This window comes from Pongo abelii, chromosome 13 (assembly GCF_028885655.2).
Source record: "Pongo abelii isolate AG06213 chromosome 13, NHGRI_mPonAbe1-v2.0_pri, whole genome shotgun sequence".
In the NCBI taxonomy this organism is placed as follows: Eukaryota; Metazoa; Chordata; class Mammalia; order Primates; family Hominidae; genus Pongo; species Pongo abelii.
In genome coordinates, this window is record NC_071998.2 from 107,394,600 (window position 1) to 107,413,717 (window position 19,118).

General features: G+C 43.4%; 1 protein-coding gene and 1 long non-coding RNA gene across 3 annotated transcripts in view; one reads left to right on the forward strand and one right to left on the reverse strand.

Moving 5' to 3' along the window:
- Positions 1–19,118, forward strand: part of PAPPA (pappalysin 1) — a 248,661-nt gene that overhangs the window by 31,802 nt on the left and 197,741 nt on the right. Inside the window, exon 2 of the mRNA XM_024252110.3 lies at positions 1,880–2,942. Within this exon, the coding sequence (XP_024107878.3) occupies positions 1,880–2,942 (1,063 nt within the window). The remainder of the gene's footprint in view (positions 1–1,879; positions 2,943–19,118) is intronic.
- The window catches only part of LOC129048000 (uncharacterized), a 116,444-nt gene that overhangs the window by 30,724 nt on the left and 66,602 nt on the right, over positions 1–19,118 (reverse strand). The window lies entirely within an intron of this gene.

Here is a 19,118-nt window from a genome sequence, read left to right on the forward strand (position 1 = left end):
CTGATGGTAAGAGCAGGATGACTTTGTAAGGAGACTCTGGCCATTTCCTGAAAAACGGTTGAGCAGGAAGTGGGAGGAGAGGTGTAGATTGGCATAGATGCTGTGCTAAGACAGCATGCTGGCCATGTCAGGTGCTAACAGAGAGATTTACACCAATTCTGAGCTCCCACTGCCCACAGAGGAGTGAAGACTGTGTGGGCCTCCTCCATTGATTTTGCTGGAAGCTCTCCTTGCTCATTTGATGAGCACTTATGGCAGGTGAACTCCCAGAGTTATGGTGACCGCAACAATTCTCCAGCTGAGAGTAGTCACTGTCCTTCTAAATGAGCATCTTTTATTCACTCTCCTCTCCCTCTCTTTCTTCTCCCACCTGGCCTCATACGTCATCTGACACTTAAAATACACTCTTAATTAGAAAGTCCTCTTCCCCATCCAACAGCTTTGTCTGTGCCAGGGACACTGGGTATATTCCAGAAAGGCTAGGAAATGGGGATTGGTGAGCATAAAGATAATTAGATCCAGAGAGAATCTGCTAACCTACTTCCTGGGGTTCCCAGAGTAACTGTAGAGATGCTTGGCTTGGAAGTTCCTCAAATATCGAACTCAAATTTGTGACAGGCCCCAGGTAGGTGGCATAGCCCAGATGCCTGATGATTTTGGTGAGGCAGGGGGAGTTGCTATAGAATTAGTGCCTAGGACAGTGAACCCAAGGGTCTGATGAATCTAGGATCCACTTACCAAGCAGTTGACCTTCAACCTGTCTCTCTATCTCCTTTAACTTCCATATTCTCATCAGTTAAATGAGAAACTTAATGTCACCACCTTAGGGATATTACATGGATTAAGTTAATGCATATACAGACCTTAGCACAATGCCTGGCCTGCCATAGAGGCTTGGGAGATTTTGCTCATTATTATTAACTATTATGTAGGCATACCCAATTTATGTTAAGAAGGCACTCATTATATATGTGTGTGTGTATATATATATATCTATATATAGAAAGAGAGAGAGAGAGAAAGAGAGAGAGAGAGGCATCAGTGTAAGAAGAAAGCTGAATCAGGACACAGGGGAACTGTCAATGACTCTGTGACTTAACAAATGCCTTCCATTCTCCGGGACTCAGCTCTCTCACCTGTCAAACAAAGGGTTTGGAGGTGATGATCTTTGAAAACCTTTCTAGTTTAGCTCTGAAATGTGTTTTCTTTCTTTGGGGATAAATGGCAAGATTCCTGTTAGAGAATGAAGTTCCAGCTTTTCAGCTCCAGACCCTCACTTTTATACCCCAACTTTCCTAACAATTTAATGCCACTGATCATTTAATGACTGCTAATGGCAGATGTACACTCAAAGTTCTGGTAACTATGGTAGGGACCTCCCTTCTAAATGAGCATCTTCTGTTCATTATCATCTCCCTCTGTTTCTCCTTTCACCTCGTATATTATCTTACACTTTAAATACCCTCTTAATTACAAAGTCCTCTTCCCCATCCAACAGCTTTGGAAAATGGTTTTCAGATTTTTATTATTATTGCTGCTATTGTTGCAACAACTTCATTAGATGAAGTACCCTTTCTTCAAACAAAAATCTTTCTTGTATGCTTCATATTCAAAACCAATAAAAGTTAAACTTCACGGGTTAAAGTTGTGATGAGAATGCCCCAAACCCAACTTACTCATTCTTTCAGCTCCTCCAGCCCTTGCCTTGCCTTCAAGGTGGTCCCAGAGGCACCATTAGCAACTGCTAGGATCCCACAGAGCAGTTGGAAAGCGATGAGTCTAGGATAACCTGATACAAATTTTATTAGAGAAAAATAACTTAACCCCCCCTCCTTTTCCATCCTTTATTTATTCATCTTTCTCTTTTGGGGCCACATAGGGCTGTATGACAAATGTTCTTATATCTCACGTGACCGAGGATGGGTCGTGGGCATTCACACCATCAGTGACCAAGACAACAAAGACCCACGCTACTTTTTCTCCTTGAAGACAGACCGAGCCCGGCAAGTGACCACCATCAATGCCCACCGCAGCTACCTCCCAGGCCAGTGGGTATACCTAGCTGCCACCTATGATGGGCAGTTCATGAAGCTCTATGTGAATGGTGCCCAGGTGGCCACCTCTGGGGAACAAGTGGGTGGCATATTCAGCCCACTGACCCAGAAGTGCAAAGTGCTCATGTTAGGGGGCAGTGCCCTGAATCACAACTACCGGGGCTACATCGAGCACTTTAGTCTGTGGAAGGTGGCCAGGACTCAGCGGGAGTTACTGTCTGACATGGAAACCCATGGCGCCCACACTGCTCTACCTCAGCTCCTCCTCCAGGAGAACTGGGACAATGTGAAGCATGCATGGTCCCCCATGAAGGATGGCAGCAGCCCCAAAGTGGAATTCAGCAATGCCCCCAGCTTTCTGCTGGACACGAGTCTGGAGCCTCCTCTGTGCGGACAGACATTGTGTGACAACACAGAGGTCATTGCCAGCTACAATCAGCTCCCAAGTTTCCGCCAGCCCAAGGTGGTGCGCTACCGCGTGGTCAACCTCTATGAAGATGATCATAAGAACCCGACGGTGACCCGTGAGCAGGTGGACTTCCAGCACCGTCAGCTGGCTGAGGCCTTCAAGCACTACAACATCTCCTGGGAGCTGGACGTGCTGGAGGTGAGCAACTCCTCCCTTCGCCGCCGCCTCATCCTGGCCAACTGTGACATCAGCAAGATAGGGGATGAGAACTGTGACCCCGAGTGCAACCACACGCTGACGGGCCACGACGGCGGGGATTGCCGCCACCTGCGCCACCCTGCCTTCGTGAAGAAGCAGCAGAACGGGGTGTGTGACATGGACTCCAACTATGAACGGTTCAACTTTGATGGTGGAGAGTGCTGTGACCCTGAAATCACCAATGTCACTCAGACTTGCTTTGACCCCGACTCTCCACACAGGTAAGACCTTACTGGGCTAAAGATGCCCAGTTGAAAGTTGAACTTGATGTCCTCCATATTATAGATAAGGCACCTAAGGCCCATGGGTGATATGGGGATTTTCTGGTTCAACCAGCAGCTTCATGATTGAGGCAAGTCTTTTACTCGGGTCATCGTGGAGACCATAGGCAAACACAGTTTGTTATAAAAATATTTATTGAGTGCCTACCATGAGCCGTGAGGGAAGCCTGAGAGCCCTGTTTTCTCCAAGAGCCCAGAGTTCAAATTGAGTGATATGAGCTGAGTACAAATAGCTGTTGTATTGTATGACATAGAGTGGGTGAGAGTTGCACAGTCCAATATGGTAGTTCCTAGCAACATGTGCCTACTTAAATTTAAATCAGTCAAAGTTAAATAAAACTCAAAATTCAATTCCTGAGTTGCATTAGCCACATTTCAAGTACTCTAGCCACATGGGACTAGTGGCTACCATACTGACAAAGCAATATGAAACACTTCAGTCATCACAGAAAGTTCTGGTGGACAGGCTCAAAGAGCTGGGGTCACATGGGGCTAGACAACCTGGCCCCATGGTCTCAGCTCTCTGTGGCTCCTTCATTTTGTAACTTCTTAGAAGCTGTTTCTTCATCTGTAAAATGGGGAAAATAATGGTACCTATTTTGTCAAGTTGCTCCGAGGATTGATAGAGAGAAGACATATAAAGTACACTCTCTTACAGCACATCATTAATTCTCAATAGTATGTCTGTCATTACTTGTCTAATGAAAGGCAGTGTGCTGTGTTTAGGGAGTGCCCTAGATGATCAAAGAGAAAAGGTTGATTTGCAGCTTGACTATATCAGGGAAGCCTTCTTGAGAGAGGTGACATTTGAGCAAGGTCTTCAAGAATAGCTCTAATTTGAAGAATGTTAGAACAAATCTAGAGATCTAATGAACAACAAGATCAATACATTCGGTATAATAGAACAAATCTAGAGGGCTAATGTATAGCATGAGGACTATAGGAAATAAGGTTGAACTGTATTTGGGATTCATGCTAAATAACCAGATTTTAAGTACTTTTGGCACAAAACCAAAAGGAAGTGGGTGACTTAAGATAATGGATATGTTAATTTATTTCACTATAGTAAACTGTTTGCTATCTATATGTTTCCCATAACATCATGTCTACCTTAAATATACACAATAAAATTTACCTGAAAAAAGAATAGGTATAATTTTGACATCAGAAATTGGGTGGAAGAAGGGAGGACACTCCAGGCAGAGGGAATTTCTCATCTACTGCTAAAAAGAGGACAGAAAAGGGGGACTTCAGTCTACTGCCTCACTTAGCCTCTGCCATTGCTGTCAGTTATAACCAGTAATCCAAAAGTAGAGCCCAAAGGTGAACTCAAGGGTAACCTGTATTAAATGTGGGACCTCTAGGAACTAGATTCAAGCCGGAGAGACCATCAATATCCACTTTCTTGTTTTTCCCAGATTCACACTGAACTTTTCTATTCTGTCCAACACACAGGACCCTGGACTTGCTGATGGCTCGAGCACATTTGCCGACCTCTGCAGGTTTTCTGCTGACTCTTCTCTTTATGTCTCTCTCAAAAGCGCAAGGGCCTCCCGTGCGTGAACAAAATACCTATGTGCAAAGGAATGAGGATGCTGGCAGGAGAATGCCCTGCCTGGCAGCAAGTCAGAAAGTGCCTCAGCTCAGTTTCCCGGCACCAGGAGGGCCCCTGGACTCTCACCTTGGCTCCAAGACATGAGCAGCCCATGTGAGGAGAAGCCTTGGTGTGTGACCAGTCTCTTCTAGGTCACAGTGCATTGTCATCTCTGCTTTCACTTGGGCCTTTCCAAAACTTGGCAAGGGAGTCAACACAGAGGTTAACATTCACATTAGACTGATGGGAAATAGAGGAAACTTAGAGAGTGGAGTGACTTAGCTAAGTTCATGGGTCAAGAAAATCATTAGGCTAAATCACAAGTGCAAGTCTATGATCAGTGTGCTCCACTAAACTAGACTCCCAAGAGGTACTTCTGTGCCTGGTGAGAGTGCGCGTGGGGTAGAATGGGCATAATTGGAAGTCATCCATTCATTTGTACATCGATTTATTTGCTCATTCATTCACTCATTCATTCATGCAACAAATGTTTATGCAGCACCTGCCAAGTGCCAGGAAAGTGGGTACCCTTAGCCCTGTTTTGCTTTGAAAATTTTAAGATTCAGAAAGATGAAGGGACTTACCTAAGCTCACTCTGCTAATAAATGGATAGCTTGGATTCAAACTCAAGACTACTAGGTCCAAACCTCCTATGGAAGGAGGATATTTTTTAATCTAAGGAACAATAAGAGGCAAAATTAAAACACAGGTGATAGGGAGAGTGGCGCTACTAAAGTTTTGGGAAAAAAAACTGTGTATCATTGAGACAGGATGAAGAGCAGCTGGCCTTTGCAGAGCACCATGCTGGTGTGGAGGGGCCATGGGGCCCCAGGTTCCAGACACCTCACAATCAGCAGACAACACTGGCAGGTTCCAAAGGCCTCCTCTTTTCTAAGTCACGGGAATGCATGCCCAGAGTGTCTGTGAGTGACCATGTGCCAGCTATGACCGCTGTGACCAGGGCTCGTTTGTTTGCTGGCTGGGAAAGCTGTGTGCCCTGGATGAGGCCCACCAGGTCACATGTCCTCTCGTGGTGAGGCTGGGGTTTTCTGGGTTCTGGCCGAATCAGCTCTCCTGTGTGCAGACAGAAACCTGTGGAAGGTTGCAGATAAATTTTTGCTTTGTGAATTTAAACAAAAAAGGGAGGAAAGGAAGGAGGGAGGTAGGGAGATAGGGAGGGAGGGAGATAGGGAGGGTGGGAGGGTCGTGATTACATGGTCATGACACATACACTTCAAGCTCTGAAGGCCTATCCTGTGGGAAAGTCGCAGAATTATTCTATATGGTTTCTAAGCCATGGCTGGGACTACAGTGTTGTAATTACAGGAGGCAGCTTTGAGCTGAGTGATAGATGATATCATCTCCAGTCAGAATGGTCCTTTTTGGGGAGGGCTTTGTCTGTGGGTGAGTGAGCTCCCCTTCACCAGAAGCATTCAAGTCAGTACTGATAACCATGCATAATGAGGCCATAGGTGGGATTACAGTTCTGGTGGAGACGGTGGCCTTGTGTTCTTGGGGTTGAGCACTGCACAGTAATATCTTATTCCATTTCATATCAGAAAACCAAATATTGACTGCTTCTCTTCTCTTTAACAGGCATTTATTGGGCATGTCTATCCCACCAGCCTTTCTGCACTTTACTGGGGGTGTTGCAATGAGTTGGACATGTTCCTCACCATTGAGGGGCTTCCGCTTTAGTGGGAAAGTCATATAGAAACATAAGAAACTCTGATTTGTAAATTTAGAGACACACAGTAGGACAGGAGACTGAAAAAGCAGAGATTTATTTGACTAGGAAAACAAGGCAAATCAGCTGGAGGGGTCAAGATTTGAGTAGGCATTTGAGAATAGGCAGCCTGCTGAGAAGTAAAGATGCAGACTGCATCAGTCAGGGTCCTAGCAGGAAACAGATGGCACATTCGAACAGAATAATTAAGGAGAATTGAAGGAGGGGCTATTTTCAAGGAGAAGCTGTTTACAATGTTGTAGGCAGGATTAAGGACAACCAACAAGGCCTTGTGCTATACTCTAGGGCGGGCAACTATGGAGAGCCATTTACCATCTTGGCCTGTAGGGGCAAAAGGAGAAAGTGGTTATGGGACCCAGAGAGAGGGACTGTATGGAGGGGCTTTCCTGGCAGCAGCTGTGGCTCTCAGCAAGGGAAGCAGCCAGGCTACAGCCACCTGACCAGAAGGGAAGCAGGAGAGTAAATTCCATGTTGTCATTCTCTCTGCCTGCCAGTCTCCTGCCAGTGCTTCCCATTTGGTGGATCCAACTGAAGGCACAAAACAAAGGAACCTGTTGATGCAATCCGTAGATAGCCAGCCTCCCAAGGACACAGAGCAGGGTGGGGAGTGGATCTGCATGAGCAAGCAGAGAATGTCCAGAGCCTAGAGATAGCCAGGCCATGCAGAGGGTAGGGCATAAGCCAGGCAGTGGAGAGGGTGAGGAGTGGTGTATAGAAGAGAACATGGAGTTTAAGGGGTTATTATGGCTGAGATCCAGACCATGAGCAGAGAAAAGTTCAGTTTATCTCATGGAAAACTTTAATGTTAGGCTTAATCCTCTGTTCCTTCCTCCCTACATTCTTCCCACCTTTCCTTCCTTCTGTCCTTTTCTTCTCTCAATAAATATTTATTGAATGCTTTCTCTGTGCCAGCCCAATCACTGCCCTCCCGGAGCTTACCACCTAGTGGGTAAGACAGAGAAGTAAACACCCCACTGCAATCACTGGTGTGAATGAAGGGTCCACAGTACCAGCCAGGAGGAGCAGTCTGTGTGAGCAGTAAATGCCTTTCTAGGAGACTAGCCAGTTAGAAAAAAGACATTCCAGGTGAACTGTGGCCGTTCTCTACAGTGGTGGAGAATAGCCAGGGAGGCAGGACTTCATCGGCAGCCATTAGAGATGTCTACACGCAGGTAGAATGCACTTCACACACCCTTTTATAAATGAAATGGAAAACCTGGATATTAATAGAAAATTCCAGTGTCAGGAAATCCAGGGGCATTTGACACTGAAGACTGTAGCTACCTCACTGAGAGAGGATATTGCAGCAAACCAACCAAGTTCCTGTTTGGACCTTCCAAACCACAAGCCCTGGCACCCTCAAGTGAACTCACCTTTGTTCATGAATATCTACTCATACAAAATGGGATGGGTGGAAAAAAAGACACTTTCCCTATACACTGTTGTCTCATAAGGAAACATTTCCTTTGTCTTCTCTTTATTATTATTTGGGAATTATTTCCTTTGTCTTCTCTTTATTATTATTATTTTTTTAATGTAACAAGGACAATCCCCTGAGGCCAGGTTTTTGTTGTTGTTGCTTTTGGACTCCAGTTAATGTTGTTGGAAGTCTCACAAAAGGGGCTGCGATAAGTCTTGAGGTCACCCCCGACCCCTCTGCTGGCAGCTATAGCCCCCGTCAGCCTCTTCCCCTGCTCTAATCAGGGCCACTGAATGATTTGTCCTCTCCAGGTGGGGTTTCCTACTTAATTTCTGATTTGATCTCATGGAGCATAAACTTCGTACTTTCCTCTTCCTTTTCAATCTGAATGAAGGACTCTCAGAGCTTAATGGAATAGTAGATGGGTCCAGTACTTTCTTGCTGCAGGTGGGGAGACTAAGCCCTCAAGGAGGGGCAGACACTGACGCAAACCATCCATTGAGAGTGGGGCTGAGCTGCGATGGAGACCCAGGGTCTCACTTCCTACTCCCATGCTATTTCAACTACCCCGCTATAGACACCTTAGACAGCAGCTTAAAACCTGGAAAGGTTATATTTAGTATGTTTATGTTCTTACCCATCATCCATATTCTATTAAGACACCTTAGTATCCAGAGAACTGTGATAAATGCTATAGGGGTCCAAGATATAATCTCTGTCTTCAAGGTGCTTGTATCCTGTGGTTTAATGACATTTTGTTACAGTCATTCAAGAGAAGGCAAAAGGGCAGATGACTAATTTCCCTGTAAACCACATAGCCTATAAGGCTCCCATGAGCTCTGAGAAAGGGCAGGATCACTGTGGTTTGGAGAAGTTAGGAAAGGTTTAATGATGGAGAAGGGACGCAATAGGCTTTTAGCATGAGCGGGCTTTGTAATAATAGAAAAGAGCTGGTGAGCTGGCCAGACATGTAGTGATAATGGGGTAAATAAATTGAAGTGGGAAGATGTTGAGGAGATGCAAGAAAGACATGAGTCTGGTTGGGGCTTCATGTAGGTAGATGCCACAGTTTTTTCTTCAGACGGTAGACACTGAAGACTCAGGCTGATTTAGAATGAAAGAATTCAGGTGAAATAGATTCTAGCCTGGGCTGGGCGGTTTGTTAGCTATGCAATCTTTGGCAAGCCTCTTAATCTCTCTGAGCCTCCAATTCCACATCTATTTGGAAGGAATAATAGTATCTGACTGCCTGGATCACACAATTGCCATGAGGGTCTCATAAAATAATATCCCAGAAAGAGTTCTGGGAAGAGTTAACCAGCATGCAGATGAAAGGGGGCATTGTTATTTTTCAGTCACTTTGTTCATTCTTTTCCAGTAATCACGTAAAAGAAATTGTTTGGAATTTTATAATCAGAATATCAGGGTTTATTTAATGTGACTAATATTCATTAAAGCAATAACAGGAGTCAGGTCTGGTGTAGTGGAAAAATTATGCGTGCTAGAGACTGACCAGGGTTTGAATCTTGGCTCCACTCTGCACTAGCTGTCTGACCTTAGCACATTGCTCAATAAGAGTTGCTGGTTTCTGATCTGTAATAATTGGGTGATAGCAGCTATCCTGTGGCATGTCATGGCACTCAAATGGAGTCATCTGTGTGAGACACCTGGTATGGTACAGTGACTGGCACATGGTAGGTGATGGAGAAAAGTCTCCTCCCTTCTTGTGTGCACATGTGGACACCATCTCCTCCCTGTCAGCATTGTTTTGCAGAGACTGTGTTCCTACAGGCTCATAAAAAAAGGCCTGGATGAAACTGCCATATACAAATTGAGAGCATTTGCTGAGATTATTTTCATTCTCAAAATATTAACTTTTTTTTAAAGGACTAGCCACAGAATTGGTGTTTTTAAATAAAGACCTATAACTTCTATCAAACTCATTGAGTTATTGAATTTGCACACTGGCTTATTTTTAAAATGACCCAAATGTCTGGCAGTGTTAAAGGACATATTTCTGTACAAAACCATTCCAGGCAATGTTGGGATGGATCATAATGAGAGATATGCCAGACTTGTGAAGTTACTATATGTTTCCACCATCTCCAGCCCTCATGCCTGCTTGAGAGTTGATACACAGACATACAGATTCAGGCATACTTGCACATATGGTTTGATTTTCTCTGATTCAGTCTGGGTTTTCTTCATGCTTTTCTTCTGAACAAAGTCCACCTTTACTCACAAGTTCCATCTGTGAGACTTGCACACATATAACTTTGGTCTTAAGAGCAGAATAGAGGGGTGAACTGAATTAAAAGAAGAACTGCTCAAGGCCCCTAAAGATGAGGTTAATAATGAGCTCAAAACAGTGACCTATGAGGAACAGTAGAAGATCGATACAGTCTAGCAAATAAATAAGAATACAAGTTTTGGAGACAGAACATACTACAGTCAAGTCATTTAACAGTTCTGTAACCTTGCACAAGTCTCTTCCTTTGTCAAAGACTCAGTCACCTCCTCTGTAAAGTCAGGAATGAAAGTAACAGTCTACTGCATTGGGTGGTTTAGAGGATTGGATGAAATACTACACAGTCAACCTTTTAGGACAGCACCTGGCACATAGTGAGGTCTGAAAATAGCAGTTGTTATTGCTGCTGTTGTTTGGGAATTTCCCTCCTCTGATAGATCTTCTCGCTTCTTATTGTGCATATCCCGAAATTCTTAGCCCCTTTTCAATCCTGAGCCCCCTCACTACGATCTCAGTGTGGGAGTAAGCGACAAAAGTAACCTAATCAACCACTCTGTACTACCAAAAGCCCTTTTATTTTATCACCCACAGGTTTCATTTTTTAAATATTTTTTTAATTCCAAAAGTCCTGTATAAACTGAATGCTAATGTATTGATTTTCCCAAGAGATAAGCAGCATGCCACACTAAGTTTAAGCATTTCCAGCAAAAAAGCAAAGGCATGTCTGGGATTCCAAGTTGGGGCTCATTGAATAGTGAGTAGGGAAGGAACTGGAAACTGGGAAGCCAGGAGGGTACCCATAATGTGCTCAGGACTACACCAACCAAGGCTGTCTCCTGGCCTGGGACTCTTGCCCCAGCATACTCTGTATTCTCAAAGTTTACAGATAAAAGTTAAAACTCTTTTGCGGGGAGAAGTCAGCAACATGCCAGGATCTGAGATGCTCCTTCTCTCATCCCTTTCCCAAATGTGTTCCCTGTCCCATTCCCAGCTGCCTGGATGGATGGCAGTACTGGTGCCCTTTCAAGGGCCTCAGCAGGAGGCAGTTGGTTTTTTCCCACCCTGGGTTTGGCATGCTCAGCACTCTCATTTTCCTTTCTGCATCCACTGATGACACTGACCACTCATGACAGCCTCTGCACTTGGTCAGATGCCCTTCCAGGTTAGGAAACAAAGCCATTGGGCGTGCGAGAGAGGATTGAACTGACAGACAGCAGCACATTTTGGTTTATTGAAATACATTTTCCTAAGTTGGTTACAGCTCAGCTTGTTCCTTCAAACTCACTGCTGGGCAGTTTTCCACCTCCTGAGAGGGAACCTCCACACCTCCACTCTCACTTTCTGAAAACACAAAACTAGTGTGTGAACAGCAGTGCATTTTGTTCATGGGTTTGTTTGCATAACTAGAATATGCTCATGTTTTCCCATTTTTCAGAGGAGCATTTTCTGTCTTCCTCCTTTCTCCTTTCTTCTCTTTCTCTTTTCCATGTTCTAGGTTGTTTTAGTGGCCTGGTGGTGAAGGGTGGAGGAGCACTGTCTCCACATCAAGCTTCTGATGTGTTTGATTCAAAACTTGTGTGAGTTCAGACAGCCAACTGCAGCTCTTAGCCTTGAACTTGACTTCTAACTACTGAACTATTTGTATGGCCACAGAGGGCAATGGTGATTATAACTCCACAAAATCATGAAGTAAGAGAGATGCAAAGGAGGTTTCTTTCCCATGAGAATCCATGGTAGAAAAACACAGTTTGCCAGTGGTTTGGCCAAGCGTGAGGAAGGAAGTGACTAGATTCTTCCAGGAACTTAGTGGCCAGCATGAAGTAACACTTTTCTTCTCTTATTTCAAATTCTTCATCTGTAAAATGGGAGGATTTGAGGTTTGTTCATGCACAGATATTCTCAAATCAGACATTGGAATCCTGTTTCCAGGATTGTGGGAAGTAGAACTAGAGTACAGAGGATGGGCTTAATATTTAAAAGGTACAAATAAAGCCATGCACTGGCACTGGAGATGCCAAGGGATATAAGAGACAGTCTTTGCCTTCAGAGGATTGACCAGCCCCTGTATCTACTTGAGTACAAAGTGTTCAGTGTGGTAATGAGGAGCAATTACGCTCTATGACAAGTTGAAAAAAAATCCTACTCATATTTCTCAAGTCCCAACAGTGGCCTTGTGATGGTACCCCATACTGGGGCAGTCTACATGTCTGCTATTTTATTTTCCCTCAGGCTCCAAATGTGGCATCCTCTTTCCAAAAATCAATTTGAATTTATTTCTACTTTTGACAGCCTGGCATATAATGTCATGCTTTCTAGCATCATTTCTCTATACTTGAACTCCTTGATCATCACATGACTTTCTAAGAGTTGTCTCTGTTTAACCCCAAGGTAGACCCAAATTTGGAGAAGTTACTAGACTTATTCAAGGTCATCCAGAGGGACCTACATCTACTGTACAGACTGTATTGTTTTAATTTTAAATAAATTTGTTTTTTGCCTAAGGTTAGGTGATTTGTATGGGACTATGGTCCAGATTAAAATTTAGACATTGCCATTTTAACACATATTGGTGATTATATAATTCTTGATTTATCCTTTCTAAACTTAATATATTTTAGTTAGTCTTCACATCAGTTATATGCCTACATGGCTAAAGTCTAGAACCAAACGATGCAGTCTTCTGAAATAACTCTTGTTCCTAAAACACTGTGACTGCTGCAGCTCATGAAGGAGATGTGATTGTCTTTGCTTAGTTGTGATTTAAGCATAAGAAAAATCACAGGGCTGTCAGTAAGTTGTGCATATTCGCTCAGTGTGGTCAGTTGTGTTATTTATCAATTTGGTTTGATGCTCCAAGAAGGAAGTGAGGTGGTGGGAAGAGAGCTGTGGGCCCTTGAACTGTAGAGTTCAGTTGCAAAAATGATTGTCTGACATGAGATAATTGTATTACTACTGTGTTGCTTTTGAACACAGCATCACAATTCAATTGTGCACCTCCTTACTTAGCAAGAGATTCCTCATGCCTTAATGGCTGCTCTGAAAATATATGAACTCAGAGTTTCTGAGGCTGTCAAAACAGAGATTGGAGTACCCCAAGAGAAGATCTTAGGGAAGTGACTGTTCATCCAATAGTTTGTGCATGAGTGTGTGTGTCTGCCTTCTATGTGCCAAGCACAGTGCTAGGTGCTAGAAGTACAACATTGAACATTGCACAAGACACCTGTAATTCTGCCCTTTTGGAATTTCCTGCAGCAAGATAAATAGCTAGCTGCATAATTGCTGTTATGGAGAAGTCCAAGGTGCTGAGCGAACACAGAGAATGGTTACCTGACTCAGACATAGGGGGTCAGAGTAGCTTTTAGGCTGTGTCCTAGAGGATGATTCATGTTAACCAAGTGAGTGTAGCTGAGCTTGCCGGGAACCAGGTGTTCTGACACTTTGCTTTCTGTCCTAACGATCTCTAAAATTATTTTCCAAAAGGTAAATGAGAAAAATAGCAGCTCTGTAGTTTCTAGTAAAATGCATTCATTGTAAAGTAGTGTGCTTTATTCTGAGATTATTTTTTCTTTTGGAGTGCTACTCAAGTACCTTTTATTTTATGATATGAGGGACCTCATACATGGTGGAGTGGTTTTTTTCCCCCTTTTGAATGCTTTATTTATTCATCAAAGTTACACAAACTGCTGACTTCCATCTCAATGTTTATTATTAGGTTGCTGCAGAAGTAATTGTGGTTTTTGCCATTTAAAAGTAATTTTGAAAACCGCAATTACTTGTGCATCAGTCTAATAATATCCCAAAAGTCTAAGAACCTCGCCACTGGCACACTCTGCTTCTCTGAACCAGCACCTGGTTTCCTCTGAACCAAATTCTCAGGATTCTCCATCCCACCCGTTACCTGGTCCCATCACGATCCAATCCACAAGGAGCTGAAGGCCAGTGATTTTCCTATGGGTTGGCCTTCCAAGAGACTCAGCAAAGGACATGCCGTTGGCAGATAAATCTCTGCATTTAGAGCAGCAATAAAGGGGGCTTTGATATGTAGTGTCTGTGACTGATAAAAGAAAAATACTACAGGAGACAAAATCAGAAACCAGACCAACATTTCAGCTTCCCTCACTCCCACCCTAACTCAGCATCAAATTTTTCCCCATGTATGAATACCACTACTTCTTATATACACTCCTGTTGCTGTGAGACACTGCCAATGCCTCCTTCTCCACTTTCACCACCTCTACTCCATCTCCCAAATTCCTTCAGAAATCTCCCTGGAAAATGTAAACCAGATCATTTTATCCTCTTACATATCATCTGCAAAGGTCTGCTTGGGACTCCCAGGACACTTTCAATTCTCCATTGCCTAGTATACAAGACCCTTCCTGATTGTCTTAGTTTGTTGTGTATTGCTTCAAAGGAATACCTGAGGCTGAGTAATTTACAAAGGAAAGAGATTTATTTGGCTCATGGTTCTACAGGCAGTACAAGAAGCCTGGCACCAGTGTCTGCTTCTGGTGAGGGACTCAAACTGCTTCCCCTCATGCTTGGAAGGGGAAGAGGAGCCAGCATATGCAGAGATCACATGGCAAGAGAAGAAGCAAGAGAGAGAGTGGGGAGACGATAGAGTCTTTTTAACCACCGACTCTCACCGGAATTAGTAGAGTAAGAACTCACTACCATGAGAATGACACCAAGCCCTTCTTAAGGGATCTGCCCCCATGACCCAAACACCTTCCACTAGGCTCCACCCCCAACACTGGGGATCACATTTCATTGTGATATTTGGGGGGGACAAATATCCGAACTATAGCACAGCTGTAGCCATTGCTGTCCCCTCCAGCTTCATCTTCCTCAACCTTGCAAGTGAGAGCTTGTAGTGTCTCTTCTCATGCTTCTATGCTTCTGGGCTTTCTGGAGCTTCTGCCATTTTCTCTATTTCCCACACTTGGTTCAATATCAAACCAAGGTTTATTCTTTATGTGAAAACCTCAGTGGCTTCTGACCCTCCTTCAGCTGGGTGTCATTGCTGTATGCTCTCATTATATTTAACACCCACCCACTCTATCATAACACATATGATAAGAAGAAGTAAGAGACTAATGGCTAAGGATATGGTCAGTAGCATCTAACAGACTAGGGGTTTTGTCACCCCTCTGAAACTTTTCCAAGTGGAGGGACCTTGGAAAAGTGGTGTCAGCCCTCTTAGCCTTGGTTCTGTCACCTATAAGTTGGGGATACTCTAGGGCTTTTGAAAAGCTTCAAAAATGTAATATAACAAAAATACTTCAACAGTTCCAGTGTGTAGTAAACTTTCCCAAACGGTAGTGTTATTAATGTTATCATATTATGTGTGATCATTCATTTATTCATCTCACTTTCTTCATAAAACTTCTAATACCTTGATAATGAAAATCGTGCTTTTTTTCATTATCTGTAGGCAAAGTTTCTAGCTTAAACATGGTATTTAATAGAATATCAGTAAGTGTTGTTGATGAAGGAAAGCAGAAAAGAATGAATGAATGATATGTGGAAAGGAAGGACATTAGGAAGGAAGAAAGGAAGGAAAGAATGAAAGCAGGGAAAAAGAAAGGAAAAAATGGAGGTAAGGAAAGAATGACTCATTCAATAACTAAATAAAGGAATGATCAATTTTCAATTAGTCTTTGATTGATGCTGTTATGTTACGTGTCAAGCTTCCATACATAATCTGTTATTTTGGAAACTAATCATTCAAGATTCCAAGAATTTAATAAACTCTCCCAGCGTTTTCTTTCTGTGTCTCTTTTTATAGACTGAAGAGGCAGATTTAGGCATTTTTGACAATGAAACTAAGCAGGAGGATCAAGTCCAGATTGTTAGGGCCCTTGGGATAAAGAACAAAATTCAGGTTTTTGTACTGGTCACAGCTTGAAGAAAGCTTGTTATTTGGAACAAGGATATGGATGCAATAAACATTCTGAGGTTTATCTTGCTTTAATGACTTGCCTTCAGTGGCTTTGATCTTTATATTTGATAATCATTTTCAAATGGTCTGGTGTGTTCTGAAAATTAAGTAGTGGTTCATGGACTTGAGAACCTCCTTGGGAATGACAAGCTACAATCAGAATTTGGAAATGGGCAATGTTACAGAATTTGCTCTATGAGATGGAGAAACAGGACAACCTCCTGTGAAGAAGGTAAACACATTAATCCAGTGTTGGGAACTAGGGTTGGCTGGTAGAGCGGGAACCCAACAGGCACTGGGAGCTAAGGCCAGTTTTCTCTCAATCCATGAACTAGCTTAAAAGAGAATTCTGCATCTCGAGGGTTTTTCATGAGTTGGGTACTCTTCTAGGCATTTCCTAGTGCATTACCTCCTTGAATTTTTGTATCCTCCTTTCTTGGTTGAATTTTCTAATTCCCATTTCACAGGTGAGGAAACTGAGATATAAAGTGACAGGGTCAGTTGTCCAAGATCACAGAGCCACTTTGTGGAAGGAGGATTTGAACGCCAGTCTGTCTCTCTCTTAAAATCACCCTCTGCTGCCTTTTATTCTAACCTGAACGAACTGTTCCTAGTCTCTAGCTTGCTTAAAAGTGGCCCACTCTCGGCCAGTGTTCAGCTCACACAAACCCTCCTCCAGTTGAGGGCATCTACGCATGGCCAGTACCATCTCTGTGACCAACCGCACCAATCAAGAGCCCAGGAAGCATGACTCTGGCATGACATTGCTTAAAGATCTCCTCAGCTATCACTTCTGCATAGGGGAAGTCCACTGAAGAGTGACCTGCTTTGAGTGGGAATAGAAATTGATAGTCCTCAGTCTTGACCTGGGCTCACTGTAAGCTGTACCATTGAAACGGGAAGGCCAGTGTATCATGCTTCTAGAGGTGAAAAAACTCAGGCCTTCTCACACTTTTTTCCCATGATTTTATTTAAAGGATTTGTTGTTGTTTTGCATTTTGAATGTGGTTCCCTTTTGCTTCTCTCTCAATAAAACAGGCCCTGACAGCCCTCTCATTCAGATTATTACAGAGTTGTGCCATCTCAGGCCAGTGCATTTAGGAAATATGTTGTTGGCACTTACCAACGAGTGAGATGCATAAAGAAAATATTCTAATGACAGTTGAGTTGAGAGAGCTTTGATCTCCCTCCAGAACTGCACTCATGGCTTTGAAATGCAGTTCTGGCAAAGGGGTAAAGTCTGGGCGCCTTGGCAATCAGGGCTGGGCCCCCTGAAACAGACATTCCAGGGGACCCACAATCTCAACAGTGGGATCCAGGTGCATGGGTTGCGTAGGAAGAAAAGAGACACTGAGACACCACTCTTGAGAGGCGGCTCAGGGGAAAATATCTAAATCAGGGGGGACATTTCAATCTAACCAACATTTTCCAAACTTTGTTGTTTGTACTGTTTGTTTTTTGGCAAAGGTGGAAGTGTGTAAGGGGGAGGGGTGTGGAGGAAGAATTATGGTCACATATTTTTGGGTACACTTCCTGTACTATCTGTCTTACTCTTATTTTGCATATTTGAGGCTCCAAAAATTCTTGCAATTAAAAAATATATGTATTTAACCTTGTTTAACAGACCATGTCCCAAACCCATTTGACTCAGCAGCGTTTTTCTTTAAATATTCATCATTTTCTTGCAAATTTAGCCTTCTGTAGACCATGATCTAGAAGACACTGATCTATTTCACAACCTCACTGAACAGGTACGGACCCTGAGCTGCAGAACAACCAGCAGAGTACAGTGAGAAGTGGTCAGATATTCAGGCAATGCAGGTTCCCCCACACCCAGGTGTCCAGCTGAGGGAGAGAATGGAGGCTACCATCCTTGCCATGATTTGTTCTCTAAACTATGCGGGGAACTGTGTCCACCTGAAGGAAGAAGTGACTTTACTTATGATACAAAATTGCTGCTATACACAAGTGACATGTACACAGGTTAGAACAGAGAGGTTTGTTGGCAGGCTTTTCTATAACCTGTATTAGATATATGACCTTGGGCAAGTAATTCCCCTTCCTTGAGCTCTGGGCTTGCTCATCCTGTTTTGAAACTATGCAATTTGAGAGAGAGGTGCTCAGTAGCTGCCCATCGGTGGTGGTTCTCTCTTGAAAGATACTTTTAAGTGATACAGAGATAATAAAGATTTGATCCCAACTGCCAGAAGCTCATTACCTGATGGAAAAGACAGATGCTCACACAGTGAATATAACCCAAAGCAGATTGATAAGTACTGGAATTAAAAGTAGGGGGCACAGAGGAAGGAGGACTCATTTTCAGATAGAGGTGATGATGATGATGATTTGAGTGTTGTTAATAATTTTTGTTTTGCTAACAATAATGCAGTAAAAGGAGCCTATCCTAATCAGTGATGCCTTCTCTGTGCCAGTCACCATGCTAGGCACTTAACCTGTATTGCCTCTAATCCTTCGGATGCCCCTGACAGGTGGTCATCATCATCCCTACTCTACAGATGAGAGTGGTCATAAGAGGATACATGGAGTGCATCACATGTAAGCTGGACTTTGCAGGGTTCATAAGATTTAAAGGGCCAATCATCAGGAAGAAAGATTGCAAGGCAGAGGAGGGAAGCTTATGGACATTCTTAGGGGTTGGGCTAATTGGGGAAAACTAGAGATTCTCAGAATAAGAAAACCAAGAAAACTTGAGTGGTTGAGGTGTAGGAGGAAGAAGGTTGGGTAATGAGGAAAAGACACTGAAAGCTGAGACTGGGAGAGCCACCCAGAGGCAGACTGTCAGTTTAGGTTCTTTCCCAGCAGGAGAAAATAGGAGACCAGGATATGGGGGGCTCACATTTTCTAGGTGTGTGCTGGGACTGTGCTGAGCTGTCTTATTTAATCCTGTTGGGATCCGCATGAGCTAACTGATATTCAGAGACTTAAACCTACTTGTCCACAGATATAGGTCTATCTGTCCAATTCTGAGTAGCAAAGCTTCTACGCAGATTAAGCCACACAGATTAAGCTACAGATTAATACACACACAGCTTAATCTACGGACTAATACACACACAGAGTTGGACAGACAACTTGCCCATAGATATAGGTCTATCTGTCCAACTCTGCGTGAGTTTGGGATTTTGATTGATTTTTCTGGGAAGTG